Source organism: Portunus trituberculatus, chromosome 29, assembly GCF_017591435.1.
Source record: "Portunus trituberculatus isolate SZX2019 chromosome 29, ASM1759143v1, whole genome shotgun sequence".
In the NCBI taxonomy this organism is placed as follows: domain Eukaryota; kingdom Metazoa; phylum Arthropoda; class Malacostraca; order Decapoda; family Portunidae; genus Portunus; species Portunus trituberculatus.
This window is the reverse complement of record NC_059283.1, coordinates 1907685-1926181: the sequence shown is the minus strand read 5'-3', so window position 1 is coordinate 1926181 and position 18497 is coordinate 1907685. Positions and strand designations below refer to the sequence as shown.

The following is an 18497-nucleotide window of genomic DNA, read 5'->3' as shown; positions in this document are numbered from 1 at the left end:
AAATCAGATAAAGATAAAAGAAAGCTTGATTTTTAGATAGATGAAAGAAAAGACTCACAGTTGGCGGAGTTTCGTGCAGTGAGGGACTACGGGCGGGACCTCCGTCAGTGCGTTTCCCTCAAGGTTCCTGAAGGGCGTGATAGAACAGACTAAGAGAAAAGCTACGTCGGGTTACCATTAGATATTAGTCAGTCTATTTCTTCCTCCTTCCTTAACCTCTTCAGTACCGTGACGCGTTTTCATATTCATTCTGCTTCTTATTTGGTAATTTTATACAGTTTCAGAAACTTATGTGGGGATTAAAATAGTGAAAATTCTGGCCATTAATCTTCTGACCTCTATAGACCCTTTCTAATGCAAATAAAATGTCTAATCATGCCCCAAAATCATGGTAAAAATGTGTCTCAGTATTGAAGGAGTTGACTATTGTGTGTGCCAGCAAGGGATTAGTTTGCTTCCCACGCCTTGATGTATCGTGTGCTGACCAATGTGTAACTGTGTGGTGGTTGTTGTGAGTGTATACCCAAGTGACCAATACATCACTACCTATATCTGCTTGCTCTTAGTTTCATTAGAGTAATACTGACATGTTGATTATCAGGTTATAGATAAAGCTTATTGAAATATACTACTACTAGTGATACTACAATAATATTTTTTCCCTTTAACGTAGAAAGGCACTAACTAAGAGCAAAAAAACTAGAAATTGAAGGATAAATAAAAAAAAAAAAAAAAAACTCCATTGAGAAACCGGTCCTTATAATCAGAAACTATCATCAAACTACTACTACTACTACTACTACTACTACTACTACTACTACTACTACTACTACTATCACCACAATTCCCTGCTTTACTAATACATCCGGGTTGACGCAAATGTTTACACGTCCTCCTGGCAATATCTGATCACCGCCACCGCCTCCTCCCTGACTGCTGTGTGTGTGTGTGTGTGTGTGTGTGTGTGTGTTCTTTAGGAGTTGCTTGTCTGGTGTCCACGCATCATTCCACACAAGTACACATAAATGCCATCTCACCATGCTAATGTAATCACGATGTAATATTAATACTCTCTCTCTCTCTCTCTCTCTCTCTCTCTCTCTCTCTCTCTCTCATGTGTGTTAAGACGAGTGATCAAGAAGAAAAAGGGAGATAAAAAAAACCACTCAAATTGACAGAGAATGAAAAATAAATAAAATAGGTAAATAAGAAAATAGATAAATAAATCAGCTTTTACTCACAATATCTCCAGTCTTTTCATCCTGACGAAGGCTCGGTCCTCTACAGCAGTGATCTTGTTGTAGTGAAGTGACCTGCAGTAAGAAGAGACGGGAGACACTGAATGAATGATAGCAAATGACGGGGAAGCAAAAGTTATATTATATGTAGTGGGTGAGCAAACAGTGTATTGTTGAGTGATAACTTTAGTTGTGAAATGTATAGAGATTCGAGTACTCTTAATTTTTTTTTATTATAGGTAACGAGGGTAAGGATACAATTGAAACGAGTGAATGATAGTGAAAGAAAGTGAATGGTTGATAGTGAATGAATGATACGGAGATGATGAAAGACGAGACGTTTTAAATTATTCCTATTACAGGTGGCGAGGATACGAAAATGACTGAAACTAGTGAATGACAGTGAATGATAGTGAATAAATGATACGGAGATGATGAGAGAAGAGAGATGAGTGAAGGGTGAATGTTGACACGCTGGGGAGGAAATGAGTGCATGATAGTGAAGGGGAATGGTGACTAAGAGGAGGGTAAGGATGAAGAGAGAGAGAGAGAGAGAGAGAGAGAGAGAGAGAGAGAGAGAGAGAGAGAGAGAGAGAGAGAGAGAGAGAGAGAGAGAGAGAGAGAGAGAGAGAGAGAGAGAGAGAGAGAGAGAGAGAGAGAGAGGGGACTTTGCTGGAGGAGTGAAAGACGTGAAGGAAATATTTGAGATCAGAAAGAAGGAAAGTCAGAACCATTAAATTCGTTCTTGCTACCATCTTTTCCTTGTCTTTCTCGCTTCTGTATATTATTATCACACATTATGTATTTCACTGCGCGCTTCGGTGAATGAAAACGAAGAGGAAGACGGAGATAAAGAAAACGAGAAGGAAGAACCATCAAACATTATGAGGAAAACCAAACACAAGACACTGGAAAAGAGAGAATATACGTCAAATGATAAAGAAAATGACAAAGCAACAGTGTGGTGGATTCTATCTTTCTCCGCCATGACATATTGCTTCCCATTAAGTCAAGCAGCCTGCCACACATCACGTCAGTCTCGCGCCGCGTTGGTATGCATCCGGCAGTACAGCGTGTGTCACCAACAGCACCGCCACGCAAGGATAAGCAGGAACCAACACCATATTTACTCCTGAACTAAACACAGGCGACGATGCAACATGAAACTCCGACCCGCATCATGAAACGCCCATTTTCCCCCTTAAAGACAATTCCCAAAGAGCACAGCGATGATTATTCAGGTTTATGTGAGAGTTTTTCCCCATTACGATGCAGAATCCTTGTTAAACTCGTCAAACTATCCCTATAAGCGGAAATCCTCTTGAAAATCCCAATATCGTCCGCCAGAACCTGTTAAAAGTCATCGAGATAAGACGTACGAATGTCTCAGAGAATGCACTGTTTTCCTTCACCTTGCGACCTCAGTGCTTATCTCGTGTTCATCGCCAGCAAGAGAAATCCAGGATGTGGCCATAAAGAGGAGAGATGTCTGCTGCTTCTCTTCCTTTATGCGTTCTTGGCCAGCAGTAGTGTGTGTGTGTGTGTGTGTGTGTGTGTGTGTGTGTGTGTGTGTGTGTGTGTGTGTGTGTGTGTGTGTGTGTGTGTGTGTGTGTGTGTGTGTGTGTAAGGGGCGAGGACTTCCTTCCTGCTGCTTTAAGATACTCGTCGTTTTGTAAATCAACGGAAGGAGTTACTTAAGCCTCGACACGAGATACTGTTCAGGGCGCGGAGGAGTAATGTGGCTCTTGGCGCCTTCCCTTTACATTTTCGTCCATTCCTTTCCTCCTCTTCGTCCACTTCTATTTCCTCCTTCTTCTCCTGGTTCTCGCCCTCATTCTGTCAGACCTTCTTGTTCTTCTTTACTCTCTTCTTCCCATTTTGTTCTTTTCTGCCTGTCTCTCCAACCTCTTTCTCCTTTTCCTCCTTTTATTCTTCCACTTCCCTGTCCTCTACCGTTTTATTTTCCTCCTACTCCTCCACTTCGCCACCCTCCTTGTCCTCCTCTTAATCCTCCTATTACTCCTCCACGTCAGTTCTCTACCCTTTTAGTCTCCTCATACTTCTCCACTTAGTCATCCTCCTTGTCCTCTTTATTTTCCTCCTCTTACTCCTCCAGGTTCGTCCTCTACCGTTTCAGTCTCCTCCTTTTACCCCTCCACGTCTGTCCTCTATCCTGTTAGTCTCCTCCTCCTCCTCTTCCTCCTCCTCCTCCTCCTCCTTCTCCTCCTCCTCCACCTCTACCTTCTCCACGAACACAACACGCTCTCCCCCTCCCTCTACTAGCCGCTGCATATGAATACATAGTAATACAGAGGAAAGACGAGTGACAGGAGGCCTTGCGACCCATGACGAGGTAGGGATAGAACAGATGAAGCTCCAGGAGTTACTCACAGGATAAGAAGGTTGTGCAGGCCACGCAGGTCACCATCCTTCAGCACCGTCAGCCTGTTGCGCGCTACATTCCTGTGGATATTAATCGATCGATCATATTTGAGCTTTTGTACTTGCTTAGAGGTTATAGTCAGTCTTATCACACTTTATACTTATTCTTAATTGCATGACTGAGTGAATATAAGACTATGGAATACATTAGTGAAGTGTGACAAGCTTGGTGTGAAATCATAGGCACTTGTTTTTGATTATATTAGTGCATGCGTTAGCTCTTGCTCGAATACCATTACAATAAATGAATATAAAGGAATGGATAAATACACGGATATAAAATACATAAAATAAACATGAGTAAAGCTTTTAGCATGTTCAGAGAATATTGTAGCTTTTATCTTCCAAACGATTTCAACACCTTTTTTTAATAAATGATGCAGCTTTTACTGACTATTAAAAGAAATGAAAGGGAAAAACATAGAACCAAATCTAATCTGCAAATGAGTGTATGCATAAACAAATAAATCCTGACACTACGAATGCGAACAGGAAAACATAAAATAAAGTATAAAAACAAAGCACTTAATCAACAAAGGTGTACATAGAAATAGGATGGATAAACACACACACACACACACACACACACACACACACACACACACACACACACACACACACACACACACACACACACACACACACACACGTAAAGAAACAATTAGTACACTAACACCACAAATAACTCAAAACAACGAAACGGAACAACAATAGCAACACAATACAACTTTCAACAACACACGGCTTTCTCTTCCCCACCCGGATTAATAACAACGCTTCGCAACACAGCGGAGGGAAGCGAGACAAAAGACCATATTCTGAAACACTTCTGCGCCTCACAGCACCTATACTGTTTTCAAAGGGTCCTAGTTGGAGTGACACGGGTTTCTGTAGTTCTAGTGATATGTTAACAAGTTTTCTGCATTATCAACTGGACAAATACTCTTTAGAACTTGAATCGTCTCTGTGGTCTATTTTCAAAGTGCTCTAGTTGAAGTGATAAAGATTTTGAGGATGTTTCTGTAATTCTAGAGACATGTTAACAAGTTTTCTGCATTATCAATAGGGAAAATGCTCTTTAGAACTCGGCTAATTTTCTCTGTGGTCTATTTTCAAAGGGCTCTAGACAAGGATTTTAAGGATGTTTCTGTAATTCTAGTGACATGTTAACAAATTTTCTGCATTACCAACTGGACAAATACTCCTTAAAACTCGGCTAATCGTCTCTGTGGTCTATTTTCAAAGTGCTCTAGTTGAAGTGATAAGGGTTTTAAGGATGTTTCTGTAATTCTAGAGACATGTTAACAAGTTTTCTGCATTATTAATAGGACAAATACTCTTTAGAACTCGGCTAACCGTCTCTGGTCTTTGAAAATGGTCGCGGTGAGAGAAGGAAGGGTTTCTGAATATGGTACAAATACTTCCTTACAGGGTTTGCAGACTGTGGAGGGAGGAGAGGGAGGGAGGCAGAGCGGTGAGGTGATTTTTTTCAAGGGAGAGTTCACGAAGTCCTGCAGGTAACTCCACTTCCACCAAGGACGTGAGGGCGTTCTCCTCCAGGTGTCTGACGAAGAAGAACGGAGAGATGACACATGAAATCCAGAAAGACGAAGGAAAGGGGAGGCAAATATAAAAGTGTGGAAAACAGAAATGATTATAGAAACATTAATAACATAAATTGAATAAAGAAAAAAATATTTCACTAATAACTTAAACAACACAAGAAACAGGCACCAGCTACAAGAACAAAGACAACAACAACAACAAGAACAATAATAATTTCTACAATCACAATAATTAATCCTTCAAGTACTGCACTCCTGACCCAATACCACTACCACCACCACCACCACCAAGAAGAAAGACAACAACAACAGTAACAAAAACAACAATCACTACAATTACCATAACTTTTCCTGCAACTACTGCACACCTGACCCAATACCACCACCACCATCATCATCACCACCACCACCATCATCACCACCACTACCACCAGCACAACAATAACAACTACTACAACAGGAGAAACCAATAGCAACCAAAACTCAACAACCTCCCAACAATGCAGGTGAGTGAGAGACGAAAAAAAGCTTCAACTCTGAGAACAAAGCAGGTGAGGGCAAGGGCATGACAGGAGGGGAGAGAGAGAGAGCACTGCGTTTATTACCCATTGAAACTTCTCTACCACAGTTAAGGGAGATAATACGAACACAAACTGCCGTGATGTGCCGGAGAAAGCAGCTGAAGAGAATGAGAGAATGAGAGGGAAGATAATAAAGACAATGAGAAAAAAGACAAGGAAACAGATAGAAGATTAGGAAAGAAAGGACAATATCAAAGTAAATTTATAAGTTGGAATACATTACAAAGGAGGGAAAGAAGAGTGTAAAGAATGGTAACAAGGTTGAGGGTCAGACGCTACGAACAATAAAAGAAGAATTCAGGATAAGTAAAGGAGAGAAGAGAGGAAGGAATGGAGAGAAAAAAAAATCGGTGAAGGAGAAAGAGGAAGGAAAGAGGAGAAAAAAGATCATGAAGTCATATTATATAAAGAAATAAAGGAAGGAGAAACTGGAAGGAAGAAGTGAAGATCAGAGAAGGAGGAAGAAAATAAAAGAAAAAAGAGGTAAAAAAGGGTGTTTTATGCACAATACTAAAAAAAAGATGAGCATGCAAAATATAAACATAAGGCAAATAAAAAATATATAAAAAAAGCTTAAAAAGATGATAAAATAACATATATAGATAAAGGCACGAAATAAAGAAATGAAGAAAATGGAGTCAAAAAATACTAAAGAGGAAAAAGTAGATAGAAGCAAATATAAAAAAGCTTAAAAAATGAGAAACTGACAGGAACATTTGGAGGAAAGGCACGAGGGAAGGAACAAAAGGGATTGAAGGAGTCACAAGGAGCGTCAAAATTGATGAAAGAATATAAACTCACAGGACTTCAAGATTAAGGCCGAGAAACGCTTCAGGTGCTATTTTTTTTATCCTGTTGTTGGCGAGGATCCTGCAGAGAAATAGGACTTTACTACACACACACACACACACACACACACACACACACACACACACACACACACACACACACACACACACAATTCTAATTAGAATTACAAATATTCAACATTGTGGCTCTGTCTTAATAAATGTTCAGGTATATTTAAATTTACACACGCACACGCACACGCACACACACACACACACACACACACACACACACACACACACACACACACACAGATCGTTATCTAGAATGTGTGCATGGATATGAATGGATAGAAAAAAACACACACAAGTGGTTGTTTTGCTGTGAATGTTAATGAAGTGCTATTTGAAAGTTAAATGAGATTGTTAGTTCTTAAGGCCCAGTGTGTGTGTGTGTGTGTGTGTGTGTGTGTGTGTGTGTGTGTGTGTGTGTGTGTGTGTGTGTGTGTGTGTGTGTGTGTGTGTGTGTGTGTGTGTGTGTGTGTGTGTGTGTGTGTGTGTGTGTGTGTGTGTGTGTGAGTTTCAGTGGGGTAAATGAACGGGCACTCAATGTTTAATATATGCATGAGAATACTGTGATAACTTTTAATAAACTCTCTCTCTCTCTCTCTCTCTCTCTCTCTCTCTCTCTCTCTCTCTCTCTCTCTCTCTCTCTCTCTCTCTCTCACGTACAGAGTCTGCAGGGCGGGGAAGGGGGTGAGGGCGCGGGGTTTAAGCTCCGTCAGGTTGTTGAAGCTCAAATCTCTGCAAAGAAAGAAAAGAAAAAGTATTAGAATTTCCCGCCATTTTGATTCAACTTTACATCCGGAAAAATACATGAAGAGAAATAGTTTAATGCAAATATCAATGAGAATTTTTACTGTATTAATTTTTTGTATAGGCACTTTCATCTTGGTGGGAGAAATATTAAACAAGAATTATGAGGTTCCAAAATGTAAATGCAACTATGAAATACAAACTCTGTGCTCCAAAGTTTGTGTGTCGTTTTTTTTTTTGCGGGGGCGGGGAAGACATGCGAATTGTAATAAAGAAAAGGCTTTAAGTAATCTGAGGACTGAAAAACAATGCGGATATCAACACAACACCCACCACCACCGAGAACAACAACACCAGCAACACAACCACCCCTTCTAACAACAACAATAACAACTACTACTAATCTTTTTATTTTTTACTTGAACTAATACAACACTACCACCACCAACAAGAACAACACCAGTAACACAACCACCAACACTAACAACAACAATAACAACTACTACTAAAATTTCTACTTGAACTACTACAACAACACAACCACCACCACCACCAGTAATAACAGCAAAAACACCAACAACTACTACTAAAATTTCTACTTGAACTAATTCACCACAACCACCACCACCACCACCACCACCACCACCAACAACAACAACTACTAAAAATTCCTTCTACTACCACATTATCCCCACTTCCTCTTACGACTACTACTACTACTACTACCACTACAATAGCTCGTCCTACTTCCACCTCCTTGCACTAATACCACAACCACAGCCTAAAAAAAAAAAAAAATTTCTTCCACTCAAAATCACATTCTTCCATTTAGACCTTCCCTCTCACGACAAAATCCACCACCTAAGTGTTTTCGAATCACGCAATGCTGTTGGTGAGGGGAGGTGATAAATGTCACTTCCCCTCTTTTCGACTTGGAGTTCCCCTTGCGTCCCCTCGTCTCCCTTCCCCTCAAACCAAGCCCCCTTCTGAAGCCCTAAGGAGAGCAATCAGCCAGGGAATCATACCATCGCCTCCTTCAGTAGTAATCTGGTATTGTGGTGTAATGGTATAGTGGCTTCCTAATGCTTCACTTCAATTTATCTTCCTCGTCTCTCTCTCTCTCTCTCTCTCTCTCTCTGTGTGTGTGTGTGTGTGTGTGTGTGTTAATCTACTTTATTCGGTTCTCCCTCTTATCGCACTTCACAAGCATTTTTCGTCCCTATTTACTGGTCGGTTCATCTCCATTACGTCGTCTGGTCTGCCTTTCTCCCGCAGACTTCCATGTTATTATTTTCCTCACAGGATATACTGTGGTTATGTCCTCCTTCTCCCCCTCCCTCCCTTCACCCTGCACTCTCCCTCTCTCTCTCTCTCTCTCTCTCTCCCACTGCCCTGTCTCATGGTAAACTCAATTCCTTTACTAAGAAAATCCCAAAAAGAATGTAATGTAAGGGAAGGAATGGTAAGTATAGAAAGATAATTGTTTTTGTCTCTTTATGCAGATTTTTCTACTTTTCGTGAAGGAAAAAGATGTGAAATTAATACCGAAGAAGTTTTTAATTTGTCGCTCTTCCAATAACTTCTATTCCATTATTTTTTCCTTAATGTCAAAACTTCTCGTATAAGTCAAGTTTATTTTTTCTCCAAGGCTGATTTAAATACAATTATCTCTCTGGCTTTCCCGGTCTCCATTCTTTTGCTTCTATATTTATACTTTCCTCTCTCTCTCTCTCTCTCTCTCTCTCTCTCTCTCTCTCTCTCTCTCTCTTTCTTTTTCCTTTTCCTCGTATTCATTAATACAATCTTACATGTCTTATTTCTAGATCAGTGTATCTTATCACAAACATCGATCATGTTACTTGTCTTTCGTTTGTGTTCTTTTGTTATTCCTTTTCCTCATTTATACAACAAAATTCTTCCTATGGCGAAGGAAGGCCTAAAAAAGGGCACATAATTTATAGTGATTTTTTTTTCTATGCATCATTCATTTTTTTAAACTAATTTTACAGACCAGGGGAGGGAGAGAGATTCAAATAGCAACTTTCAGGGAGTAAACACACCATCATTTTGTGTGTGTGTGTAGGTCATTTGTTGACTTCAGCATCTGCCTTGTTCTCTCTCTCTCTGTCTCTCTCTCTCTCTCTCTCTCTCTGAAAACACAACCTTTCTTTTCACCTCCTCTTTTCACTTCCTTCAACCATCACCTCCTCTCCTCCTCCCTGCCTTCACTTCCTCCCTTCACGTTCCTTTCTTCCTTCACACTTTGCTCCTGTTTTTCTTCCAATATTTCCACAACACTAAAATTCCACGGTCCGTGAAGAGCCATCAGCCAGCCCTGGACCTCACGCCACTCACGGAAACACGAAGAAAAGAATAAAAATAACAGAAAGACATACAACATTGAGGTTTTGTCAACGGAAGGAAATATATTTTTTCCTTGTTTTTTACGCTCCATGTCTTTACATCATGCAAATTTTCCATGTTTTGTTGAAAAAATAGTTGATGATCTAACGAAGCAATGATGTTATATTTTGCATCTACGATATTTCTTTTATTCTTTTAGATCTTTTTGAAAATATTATAGACGTTCTCGATACTTTTTTTCTCTCAAATAAATCTGTGGAGGTACTTAGAGATGAGCATGAAGACTTTGAAAAGGCTCACCCGGCAACACACAAAGAAAAAAGAGTTATGTATCAAATAAGTAAGAATAAAAAGAACACATCGATGAAATACTTAAAAAAAATCACCTTTCTGGAGCTCTATTTTTTATATAAGAAGGGAAAACTGGCCAAGAGCAACAAAAAGATAAGAAAACTACCCACTCAGTCGCCAGTCCCTTAGAATACAACCAAATATTTCCAAGAGATACAAGAAAAAACGGTGAACGTCTTTAGCAATTGACAACACACACTTCTTGTATTGGTCTGAGGCTTGAAGGAGGCTGGAAGTGTTACCAAGAGCCTGGAGGGTAAAACTGGCAGCCAACGTCCCATTTTTCTCATTTTCCCCTCCAATGGTGCAGAAACCTGGTGGATGAGTGATGGTGAGTCGCCCCTACTGCCTGGTGTCCGTGCCCGCCTCACTTACCATTCCTTCCCTTCACCACGACCTCTTGTTTCCCTCTCTGACGCCATCTTGCCTCCCTCACCAAGACTTTTCATTCGTTCTCCTCAAAGAGTTTATGTTTTTCTTCGATCTTTGCTCTTTCCTTCTTTTGTTCTTCTGTCACTATTTCTTTCACTGGTCAATACGATATCTATCTTCCTCTACTACTACTACTACTACTACTACTACTCTTTCATCTTTTTCCAATGATATAACCTGTCTGTCCCTCTCTGTCTCTGTTTCTCTCTCTCTCTCTCTCTCTCTCTCTCTCTCTCTCTCTCTCTCTCTCTGTTATTCTACAACTTAAACTAGGGCGCAAACATCTTCAATCAACACAATGGCAGACTACCTCAAACACCCTACGCTCTCTGAATTAATGGTACATGTTTAAACTCAAAGCAATCACTTTCTTCTAATGGAATCTCTCTCCCTCTCCCTTGATGTTCGTATCCATCTCTGCCTCCCTCGCGTTTACATTCCCTCTGGCGGCGGCGTCGTTCACATGCACAAAACAATGCACGCTACTTCATGTATCTCTTCCCCTGGGATGCTGGGAGGAAAGGCAATATCTGGAAAAGCAGATTCTCTCTTTCTTTATCTCTCTCTCTGTCTCTGTTTCTCTCTCTTTCTCTCTCTCATTCAGGGATAGAAAACAACTAAACCGTAAGATGAATTGTGTGTGATAAGGAATTTTTTTCTCCTTATTTTTCCTCCACAAAGCAATGGATTAGAAATAAATCATTCTCTCTCTCTCTCTCTCTCTCTCTCTCTCTCTCTCTCTCTCTCTCTCTCTCACGTAATCTTAACCTACTTGGGAAAGAAACTTAAGGGAAACTTGACTCTCTTTAAAAGCTGAAGAGAAAGTCATGACGGATTTAAAGAAACTAAAATTCCAGACACGTGACCCTCTCTGAGTCAAGATAGAAGCAGGTTGAGCATGTGGAGTGACCTTATGTGACCTTAGCTACGCCTCGTGATCCCCTTGACCTGACGCACAATCTCGATGGTGCCCTTACTAAACTACAATGTATGATGAACGTGCGGCGTGACTCAAAACTTTTTCTTTCCTTTCACATCCATTTGGGAAATCCGATGTACTGGTTCTGCTTTCTTATGCATGGTGCCTTCAACTTTTCCTCCTCCTCCTCCTCCTCCTTTTTTCTCCTCCTCCCCCCTTCCTTATCACAAATCATGTTCCTTGTCTGCCTCCTTCCTTCCTTCCTGTTTTCATCCATCCATTTCTTTTCTTCAGTTTCCTTTCTCTTTTTTTTCTTAACGTCACTCATTCAATAACATTTCTTTTTATTTCATGATTTTCCTCTCCGTACTTTCATAACTGCCTTCACTTTACACGTTTTTCTTCTCTCCTACTCTTATCACACTTCTCTCTTCCTTTCTTTGTCTCTCTTCTAATTCCTCTTCCTCACTAGCTCCCTTTTACCCTTTTCTCTTCCCCTCAACTTCTAATCCAGCCACTTTACCCATACAAACTTTCCTATCTTTTATTCCATCCTTATTTTTTCCAATTCCACCACTCCTCGACCCTATCCTCCCCATATCTACTTCTCATCAGCTCTTCCTCTTCCTTGCCTCCTCCTACCCGCCCATCGCACTCCTGACAGCGACAACGTGACACATTAAAGCGACCACTGTCACTGCCCCGCTATCCAAGTTTTTGTGTGAAGTAATCTCAGCGGCCGGCACGATTTATGGAGACGATATAAGAAGAGAGAGAAAGAAATATATAACTCGGACATTCGCCAGCCGCATCTGGAAGGCATCTTTAGCCTGAGACACAAAAAAAAATCTCACGGAAAAGTGTAATAAAAACATTTCATGAGCGGGATTTTTTAGTTTTTTTCTATGTGTCTGTCTGTCTGTCTGTCTGTCTGGCTGTCTCTCTCTCTCTCTCTCTCTCTCTCTCTCTCTCTCTCTCTCTCTCTCTCTCTCTCTCTCTCTCTCTCTCTCTCTCTCTCTCTCTCTCTCTCTCTCTCTCTCTCTCTCTCTCTCTCTCTCTCTCTCTCTCTATCTCATCTCATTCTCTTTATATATCTCTCTCTGTTCTATGCTCTCTCTCTCTCTCTCTCTCTCTCTCTCTCTCTCTCTCTCATCTCTATCTAAATCTCTCTAAATCTCTCTCTCTCTCTCTCTCTCTCTCTCTCTCTCTCTCTCTCTCTCTCTATGGCGGAAACACATTACTAGCCAAAGGTGGGCGTAACAGATTGGCCATTTACGATATTGGGAGTGGATATAATTAAGGCCATTTAGTTTTAGAGATAATGCCCTAATCACGCCACTGACAATGCTAATGGTCGGCGGCGAGAGGCTTTTCGTTATTGTTATCTCTGGCGCTCCTCATTTCAGACCAGTGTTATGTATGTCTGTGTGATCTATTGACACTGAGTTCCCCCGGTGGGTTTCCATACGTTAGCGGTGAAAATCAGATGCATATGGAGAGAGATGTGGGTAAGTAGTACACACACATATACATACACACACACACACACACACACACACACACACACACACACACACACACACACTTTCCCTTCCTGTCTCTTTCTCTCTCTCTCTTTGGTGTTTATGATTACTACACTTCAACCACCACCACTACCACCACCAGGAGGCGCTGACGTCCACCACCCACCAAAGCTTCAAGCCCTCGCTCTTATAATGAACGCCAGAGAGGGGAGGCGGTTCATTTCTAACTGCTTCCTCTTTCCCTGCCCTCTAGTCTAGCTTTCTCCCCTCACTCGCAGCGATGGAAGAGGGAATGACAGGCCTCTTTTGATGTATATAAAGTGAAGCTACACATATAAGCACTGGGAAAAAAGGCAGAAAGGGAAAAATAAAGAGAGTAAGTTCTCGTGAATGGAGGCAAATGGTGGGATCTTCAATCTTATCTCGAGGGAGGAAGGAGTAAGTGAAATGTGGGTTGATTCACCCGGAAACTTTTATGCACGCACACGCCACACGCGCGCGCCCACTCACTCCCACTCACACTCCCACACACTGACACACATACACACACACACACACACACACACACACACACACACACACACACACACACACACACACACACACACACAAGGGATTCATCTTCCACACTCGAGCATCGCCATGACTCAGAACCACAACACAGAAGGACAAACGGACCTTAAGTCAATAACTCGCATCAAATTGCCCATGACAAAGGACACTTGACTCACCATATGGACTCGTAACTCTCCTGACTGCTACATTTAGTCATAAGAGCGCTCCACCACTCACCATCACCACCACAGTTCGTTCTCTCACCGTCATCACCATCATTCTCACCATTTTCACTGCGTTCTCTTGCAATAGTGTATATAAAGCATTGTAATGTGGGATGCATTGAAAGATTTGTTGCTTGCTGTTCTTTCTAATCTCGTGAATATGAACTAATTCTATTCTCAGTTGCTCTCTATTCGCTCTCTTCACAACTAGACAAGAGGAAACGAAAGATACAATAAGAAATAAGGAAATACAAAAGCTATTTCCGTATATTACTGAAATACAAACACATATTGAGGAAAACTGAATATCACGTCTAGAAAATATTACAAAGACAGCTGTAACACCAAAACACAAAGTAATATCAAGAAACACAAGACCTAAGTATCACTGCCATTCCTACCACCACCATCACCACCACTACCACCACCACCAGCAAATATAAACACACTAGGAAGGAAACTGAATAACACCTCTGGAAAACAACATTACGAAAACAACTGTAACATCGAAACACAAACTAACACAAAGAAACACCTGACCTAACCATCAATACAACTCCTACCACCACCATCACCTCCACCACCACCACCACCACCACCACCAGCATCGTCCTGTCCACGTCACGTTTGGTAATCACTGTGAAGACATCCCGTCAGTGTGAGGGGGAACAATGTCCAATTAGGCTAAGGGCTTCTGGGCAAACTGCGGATAGACTGCTATTGTTGACAGCAAGATGGGCGGGAGGCGGGGGTGTACTGGGGAGACGAAGGGGGGAGAGAAAGGGAAACAGGATACGAAGGAAGAGAAGGAAGATAAGAGCAAAAAAGAATATGAATGAGTGATGAAGATGTGAAGGAAGAGGAGGAAGATGAGAAGAGCAAAAAGAGAAGAGTATGAATGAAAGGGGTGAGGAAAAGTAGGAAAAATTTTGAGGAAGAGAGCGAGGAGTAAGAAATCGCATGAAGTGGAAGGAAGGAAAGGAGGAAGAGAGGAAAAACGAAGGAAAGGAGAGGATGGGAGCAAGAAGGAGAGGAGAGAGAGAGAGAGAGAGAGAGAGAGAGAGAGAGAGAGAGAGAGAGAGAGAGAGAGAGAGAGAGAGAGAGAGAGAGAGAGAGAGAGAGAGAGAGAGAGGAGAGGTTGAAAGCAGAGACGGCAGGAAATGGAAGGATGCGAGGGAGGAAGACGAGAAAGGAGAGTAGAGAGGAAGGAGAGGAAAACAGAAGAGGAGAGAAAGAGAGGAGGAGGGCAAAGGAGGAGGAAGTTCTGGGAAGAGGATATTGACTATTATTGAGATAAACAATCGCCTTCCTGAAGCCATTAATATTCCACATGATACCGTCTGAAAAATAAAACTACATATAATAATACCAAAAAAATGATCAAAATTCAACGTATTTAAATTGACATGGAGGTGAACGAATGAATAAATCTACGCAAATAAAAAAGGAAAACAAAACACCATATATCATCCAAAAGTGAACTAAATATTAAAGATTCTGAAATATTTCATAACCTCGCCCGATACATAATACATACACTAATAAATAACAAAAAGAAAGTAAAAAGAAAACAAAAACTAACTTAAAATCACAAAATTATGCATCAAAAATTTTCCCGTAACCTCGTCAAGAAATACAAAACGTTAGTGGCGGCAGAGGAAAGTCAAGAAGGAGACACGAAACACGAGAAATATATTATCTCCTGGAATTTCATATGGAGGAAGGTGGAGTGAAGAGGAGGAGGAGGAGGAGGAGGAGGAGGAGGAGGAGGAGGAGGAGGAGGAGGAGGAGGAGGAGGAGGAGGAGGAGGAGGTGGGCGAGAAGGAGGAGGAGGAGGAGGAGGAGGAGGAGGAGGAGGAGGAGGAAGAGCAGGAGGACGAGGAGAAGGAGGTATCAGCAGCTGGTGGTTAGGAAGAAAGCAAGGGAGATGGGATGAGATGGGAAGAACACTGGGAGGGGAAAGGGAGGGGAGAAGTGAGGGGGGAGGAGAGACGACTGGGAAAAGCTGAATGAGGTTTGCAGAAAATTCAATTAAAAATATTCTCTCCACGGGATTTTAAAGCGGGATATTCACTTAAAAAATCTTACTATTAACTTTTTCCTCCTGACTTCCTCTCATTAAGTACTCCATCGCCTGAAAAAAATCATCACATAATACTAAAAAAATACTAGAAAGCGTAATACCAATTAGAAGGACAACAAATATACAGGGAAAAGTGAATCAATAAAATCCCTGAGTGCCTGAAATGAATTACCTTCCTTCTTACTCTGCTACATATTTTATTCATTTATTTCTTGGCTTTCGGTGTTCGCCTTACTGAATATATATTTGGTGGGTCAGTGCCCGAGAAGAGGAGGAGGAGGAGGAGGAGGAGGAGGAGGAGGGATAGTGACAGTATAAGGGAGAGGGAGGAGGTCCACAGCGGGTAAGAGACGGGAAGTGGAGATTGTTTACGGGATTAGAGAGAGAGAGAGAGAGAGAGAGAGAGAGAGAGAGAGAGAGAGAGAGAGAGAGAGAGAGAGAGAGAGAATGACACTATCGGAAACACCTTTAAAAAAATACACAAATAGGTTTCACAATAACACGTCACAAAATTACGATAAACAAAGAATTTACCCTCCAACTGACCATCCCCTGTGAGACTCTACTTATGTACGTCATCGCCTTCTTCAGGAGCTCCCAGCGGCAACACACTCGCCATACTGCTCACACTCTATATTTATCACCTTCACGTACAGAAAGAAAACTAGCCCCTCATTTTTTCACTTTCTTATTGGTCTCGATAGCACGTGGAATGTTTACGCTGCGACGGAAGCCTGGCCCTGTCCTCGCGTGTCCCCCGATCTCTTATCTTTATTGAAGCACTTTTTGCCTTTTTTGTGCGACACGTGTCTTATGAATTCCACGCTGTCGATACTGATAAGATAATGCAGCGCGGCACAGCAATGTTAAGAGTGTTCCCTGAAATGATAAGAGACGACGCAGGTTCACTATTTGTCTTCAGGGTGCAAGAACAAACGGGAGAACACACGCAGCTCACATGACACGCTTGTATTTAGAAACGCTTTTTGTTTTATACCATGTGGGCTTTTCACGGGAATTTATGAGGTAAAAGGGATAATTTCTCACTATTACTACTTTCAAAGACTTTAGTTGAAGATGTTCATGTTTTTAAGGGTATTTTTACGGTTCTGATGATACATTGGCAAGATTTCTAGTTTATTATCATGAAAACTGTCTTGGAAACCTTGCTAGTCGTCTCTGTGGCCTTAGAAAATTGGCGTAGTAAGAGAACAAAGCGTTTCTGAATATGGTCTATATATTAAACTGAAAATGATGAAGAGATGACGCAGTGAAATCAAAATCCATACATGTTGACATCATAAAATTCGCATCCAGAAAAAAGGAATATTAGAACAATCTCAAGGAGGCAAAATACAAAATACAAAAAATATAAGATGAAAGAAGGTGACAACGCAGTGAGATTCAAAGACACTGAGTTATATACACACAAAAAAAAAAGAATAAAAGAAAATAAGAATGGAAATGCAAAACAAAATAATGAACAATACGAAATGAAAGAAAATGATGCGAAAGCTGTAAAATTTCGAGATAAATGAGATATTTTTCCAGCATCTACACAAAAGATGAAAAGAAAAACATATTTGCACACAGAGAAAAGAATGAAAAAAAAACGTAAATAAATCTAGAGCGCAAAAGCAAAACAGAAAAATACACGATGAGACAAAACAACACAGAGCAGCAACATTCCACGACAAACGAGTTCTGCTTTCAATATCTACACATGAGAAAGAGAAAAAGAAGAAAAAAAAATCACTGGAGCGGAGAAGCAAACACATAAACAACCCAAGATGAAGGATACAACACAGTAAAGTCACGAGACAAATGCCTTACCCTTCCAATAACAACACAAAAAAGAAAACAGGAAAAAACATGAAAAACAAGAAAAACAAGAAAAACTAAACCTTCCAGACTGCCTCCACTCCTACCCAATAAACCAGAGTTCGGTTTTTACGCGATACTCAACTTTCGTACTCTTCCACATCGGGGTTATGGCTCGGAACACAATTTATTACGTACTACAGGACCCCGCAGGAACGGTACTTTGCCACGACACGGCCAGAGGGAGCCACCACTCGAGATTGGCTGCAGAAGGGGACACGTACCCTGCAATTCTGACGATGTAAAGGGAGTGACTCGAAATGCCTGTTAAGTAACCTAAGACTCTATGCTCCTGTACCTTGTCTCTTTTTTCTGGTGTTTTTTGTCCCTTTCCTCCACCTTTACTGGACACTTTTCCTTCCGAGTGGGGAAGGTCAGAAGTTGTTTAGCTACTTCTTCCCCACTTTTCTTGTTTTTTTTTACTTTTATTTATTTTTTTTTTTTCCACGCCTTTTTTTGACAGTAGGGAAGGTCATGGCTGTGATAGCGGTGGTAAAGATGGTGATTTGTCTCCTTCCTAGCCACCTTTTTTTCTACATTCAACGATATTTTAACGCCAAGATTCAGTGCTCCTATTTCCTTATTTTTTCCTTTCTCTCTCCTTTTACATTTCTTTTTGGGCAGTGGGTAAGCTCATGAATGTAGAGGTGATGGTTGCGTCTTCCTATCGAGACACATTTCTTTTCTACTTTCAACAGTATTACTCCTTCTTGACCCTTTCTTATTTTAACTTTT

General features: G+C 41.1%; 1 protein-coding gene across 5 annotated transcripts in view; it reads right to left on the bottom strand.

Moving 5' to 3' along the window:
- Nucleotides 1-18497, bottom strand: part of LOC123510384 (leucine-rich repeat-containing G-protein coupled receptor 5-like) — a 267024-nt gene that overhangs the window by 14576 nt on the left and 233951 nt on the right. For 4 of the 5 annotated variants that reach the window (XM_045265498.1, XM_045265500.1, XM_045265501.1 and 1 more), the window contains exons 3-8: nt 7347-7418; nt 6628-6696; nt 5110-5244; nt 3630-3701; nt 1242-1313; nt 59-127 (exon numbers count right to left, since the gene is read on the bottom strand). In XM_045265498.1, coding sequence (XP_045121433.1) covers nt 59-127; nt 1242-1313; nt 3630-3701; nt 5110-5244; nt 6628-6696; nt 7347-7418 — 489 coding nt within the window. The remainder of the gene's footprint in view (nt 1-58; nt 128-1241; nt 1314-3629; nt 3702-5109; nt 5245-6627; nt 6697-7346; nt 7419-18497) is intronic. The other variant, XM_045265502.1, reaches the window with a different exon arrangement.